This window comes from Bison bison, unplaced genomic scaffold, assembly GCF_000754665.1.
Source record: "Bison bison bison isolate TAMUID 2011002044 unplaced genomic scaffold, Bison_UMD1.0 scf7180017864299, whole genome shotgun sequence".
NCBI lineage: Eukaryota > Metazoa > Chordata > Mammalia > Artiodactyla > Bovidae > Bison > Bison bison.
The window spans coordinates 2,790,525-2,794,926 of NW_011494871.1; the positions used below are offsets into that span (position 1 = coordinate 2,790,525).

At 51.5% G+C, this 4,402-nt stretch overlaps 1 protein-coding gene across 1 annotated transcript in view; it reads left to right on the plus strand.

The window, feature by feature from the left end:
- Positions 1–4,402, plus strand: part of ATP8A2 (ATPase, aminophospholipid transporter, class I, type 8A, member 2) — a 452,578-nt gene that overhangs the window by 19,043 nt on the left and 429,133 nt on the right. The window contains exon 2 of the mRNA XM_010851206.1: positions 4,212–4,356. Coding sequence (XP_010849508.1) covers positions 4,212–4,356 — 145 coding nt within the window. The remainder of the gene's footprint in view (positions 1–4,211; positions 4,357–4,402) is intronic.

Genomic DNA, 4,402 nt, shown 5'->3' on the forward strand with positions numbered 1-4,402 from the left:
CAGGTCAGCCCCCATCCTAAGACTTTCCAGGGTCCACAGGAGTCACCCCATTGGCATAAACTCAGGTGTGCTCAGAAGGTTCCAACATGAACAACAGATACTCCTATCACTTGGGAGATTCCAGGGGGCCAGAGGCTCTCACCTGGGAAGCCAGGACTAAGACCAGTTGAATTCTTCAGTCTGTGACAGTGGCCTAGGCTTGACACTTCCCACGGAGCTGGGGGCAGTGCTGCCAAAAGGCTTATCACTTTAACAGGCTTCTGACTTAGGAAGGCAAGAGTTTTTCCAAGTTTTCCTTCTGTGTGGTAGTAAAACTTTGCACATGAAAAGGCAGAAAAATGTTCCTTCTGTCCTTGGAGGTTCTCCAGTTGATCTAATAATCAAATTGACATAAGACAGATTAACAGAAAAACAAATCATCTCCCTGGGTCCCACGTCAAAGTTCCCAGGAGACAGACTCTTACTGGGTCAACTCGGACCACATAACCGCATAGCGCTTTGTGTATCCAGTTGATAGGAGGACAGGGGTAGAGCCGTGAACTAGAGAGAGCCCCTGCCCTCATGGCCTTGGCAGTCCACTGTCCAGTCTGGCTTCCTTTGGGCTCATTTGAGTCTGTTCTTTCCTTTTACTTTGGCTTCTTTCTCAGTAGATGTTTCCTGAGTTCCTGCTGACACCAGGCTTATGTACATGGGGGAGTTGTAAACATACACTTTGATTTTATATGGTGGTATTTTCCTAGCGCATTAACTCAGAATTCATCTCATGAGTCTGAATTTGAAACCTTGGTCATAATGTGCTTTGCTATATATGGTACAGCATTCTCCTTAGGCAAGACATTTTCAACAAATCATGTTAGTTATTTTCAAAATATTAATGTCTTTCTCCAAAGCAGGATTGGGTCACGATGCAGCCCCTGAGCTAGAAGGTTATCTGAGTCCTGGAGGTGGGATGAGGAGGTAGGGATAGTATTTCTACTTAAAATTCCAGATTTGGCCCCGTGGTTGTATAGAAAGGTGAGCTGGCCTGATAGATGACACGTACTTGGGAAATCATTCACTTCATGTTGTTTCCACCAATTGTGTCAGTAATTTTTCACCCCAATATTTATGATCCAACATTGAAATACTTATTAGGGAAAACATGTTTCCATTCTTATTTCTATCAGGGATTTTTTTTTTTTTTTTTTTGGCCTCAGTCTTCTCTTCACACCTCAGTTATCCAATATTTCTTCTTCTTTCTGGTCCACACATTTTGTCCAAAAGAAGTCACGCAGAATTTTCTTTTGAGATGTTTCTCATGTCCATTGTTTTCCCCTTCTCCATGTAATAGATGCTTTTATCATTTTTCTTCTAGATGGTTGGGCTTCCCCAGTAGCTCAGCTGGTAAAAAATCTGCCCACAATACAGGAGACCCTGGTTCAATTCCTGCATCGGGAAGATCTGCTGGAGAAGGGACAGGCTACCCACTCCAGTATTCTTGGGCTTCCCTGGTGGCTCAGCTGGTAAAGCATCTGCCTGCAATGCGGGAGACCTGGGTTTGATCCCTGGCTTGGGAAGATCCCCTGGAGAAGGGAAAGGCTACCCACTCCAGTATTCTGGCCTGGAGAATTCCACGGACTGTGTAGTCCAGGGAGTCACAAAGAGTCGGACACGACTGAGCGCCTTTCACTTTCACTCGTAGATGGTGGAGTTCATTTTCTGCCTCGTCTCTTCCTGTGCTTGTCTTGTGAGTCACTGCTGGGTACGCTTGTCTCCTGCTTAGAAACCTTCTGTGGTTCATCTGACCTTCAGGATGAAGTTCAGATTTCTTCCCCTGTCGTTAAAATCATCCACAGTCTGGCCACTGACTATTTTTCTGAGTTTCCTTTCTATTATTTCCCAGTTTGAACGCTCAGCACTGGTTTTTATCATTCTCAGTTGCCCCCCCCAATGTGTTCTGTCTACGGGGCCTCTGTCTGAGGTCTTCTTGTCCACACCCAGATTGTCCTCCTTTTTCCTACTATAAACCTGAACCAGAGGTTAAGACTCTGAGACCTGCCCTCACACTGTTCTGACCAGCTCTCCACCCTTGGCACAAAGTGGCTGCTGACCTCTGACCCCGCTGGCACCTTCAGGTCCCCTCTTAGTCACTTGGTTCTAGTCACTGGTAACCAGGGTTATGCTGGTTAACACTTTTGAGAGCAGGAGCCAGCTTTTTTGTTTTTGTGTTCTCTCCTGCATCTCACCATGGATTTTCAACCATGGCTACCCATTCATATCACTTTAAGAAGCTTTAAAAACAAGAGGCACAATTGGTGTGGGTTGGACCCAGGAACTGGCTAATTGTGAGAGCTTTCTTGGTGATCATGTACAGCCAGAGTTGAAAGCCAATGAATGAAGACCACCTGGAGCTGAGCTGCTCTGCCCACAGTAGGGTGTGGGGTTTGTGCCCTTGATGCCCATCACCGTGTCCCTGCCTGGAGAATTGAAAGTGACCCTTTACATGACTTACTCAACCAGCAAATACAAGTGCCCATTATGTATCAGGCACTGTTCTGGGTGCCAGGTCCCTGTACTGGACAAAACACACCTCTGCTGCCCTGGAGCTTCTGCTCTTGGCCTTGGGGAGACAGACCATAAATAAATAATGTCAGGTAATGATGATACCGGCTGTGGAAGAGAACAAAGTGGGGTGAGTGGGCAGAGAGGAAAGCAGCACTTTTGTATAGGCTGGTTTCAAAAATATCCTGTGTCGGCCTTAACTCAGCAAAAGATTTAAAACCAGCCTCCTCCGAGGTCCACCCGGTCTTGAAGGTCCTGCTGCTCTCTGCTGCCCCCTGTGGACAAGCAGGCGGCAGAGCAGAGGGACGCCAGAGAATGAGGGCTAGAGGGGGTGATCTGACAATGGGGGGGTCCTACACCCAGCTTGTGACTAGGGACCTGGTTGTGAGCACGTCCCATGACAGCATGTCAACTCTCAATAGCCAGTGAGAGTTACACGGGGGTGTCCCCATCTTAGGATGCAGATCATAACAGGATTCTAATCACTTAAAAAGGTGATAAATTTACATGGCTCAAACTGTCTACTTCAAAACGTTTCTGAGCATGAAGTGGCTGTGTCTGGAGTGGATACCTGTTACCTAAGTTCTGCGACACCTGTTTCCTTTATAGGTGGGACATGCGGCAGGTACTTGAGCAGTTGGGATTTAAGGAAATGGAGAGAGGCCTCCGTCACCTGCAGGGCACTTATTTTTCTGTGAGCCTGGACTTTAGGGCCTCCTCCCTGAAGTCTCAAGCTGGGTTGCCCTGTCTAGGGAGGGAGTCTGCCATGTGGTTGCAGGTGTGTGTGTGTGTTTGCGGGGGCGTGGTGAGCCCGAGGAAGTGGTTTCAGTAATGGTTATGTCATCATTCCCCTTGCTGACCCCTCCTCAAGTGAAGGTGAGTGGGGAGTTTTAGCCCAAGAGAGGGTCAGCTGTATGGCTGAAATCGCGTCCTAAGGAGACAGACGGGCTTGGGTCTTAACCACAGAGACTCGGGATGCAGGCTCGGGGTGCAGGCTCGCATGTACCCGTGAGCTGGGATGGGCAGTGCTCTGCGGTCTGGTGGCCAGGGGCATCTGCTGGTCTGTGCAGGCTAAGCCGGGGGGGAGGGGGCGGGCAGGGCTCTACATCGAGGTTTGGGAATTTCATCTTGGAGCACCGAGGTGTCTTCCTCAGCCCCTTCTCCTGGGGCCGAGTGCAGGGCACACCCCCTTGCAGTCCTCTCGCGCTTCCCAAGCACAAAGGAGCCAGAAAGCCTAGCTCCAGAATTCGGTCTCTGGGCCTGGAGGGGGAGCTCGCCCGGGGGAGGAGAGGCTCTGGTCTCTGCTCCACACATCCCCGCAGTCCACGGGGGCCCTGCCCCCAGCCGTGCGCCCTTCACCATCCCCGCGGAGCCTGCGGGTCTGGCGCAGGGGCTGCAGGTTTGGGGAGGGGATGGGAAGGAGGAGGGAAGGGGGGGGGGGGGAGGACGGAGGTGGGGGGCGGGGCCGAGGTTCCCACCCGCGGAGAGGCTCCTCCGCCTGGGGACCAGCGGGCGGGGCGGGGCTGGCGCCCGTCTCCAGGGCAGCAGAGGGACTGGGTGGCGCGACGCCCGGAGCATCCTTCCAGCTAGTCCCCGCCCGCCGGTGCTGCCGCCGCTACCCTGCGTGACTTCTTTGTGTTTTGCGTTCTGCCCGCGCCTCTTCTCCGCAGGACCTGTCCGTCCTCCCCCGGGCTACAAGAAGGCAGACGATGAGATGTCCCGGGCCACGTCTGTTGGAGACCAGCTGGACGCACCAGCCCGCACCATTTACCTCAACCAACCGCATCTCAACAAATTCTGTGACAACCAGATCAGGTAGGAGAGGGCGGCCCAGTCGGAGCAATTAATTAATTCCCAGATA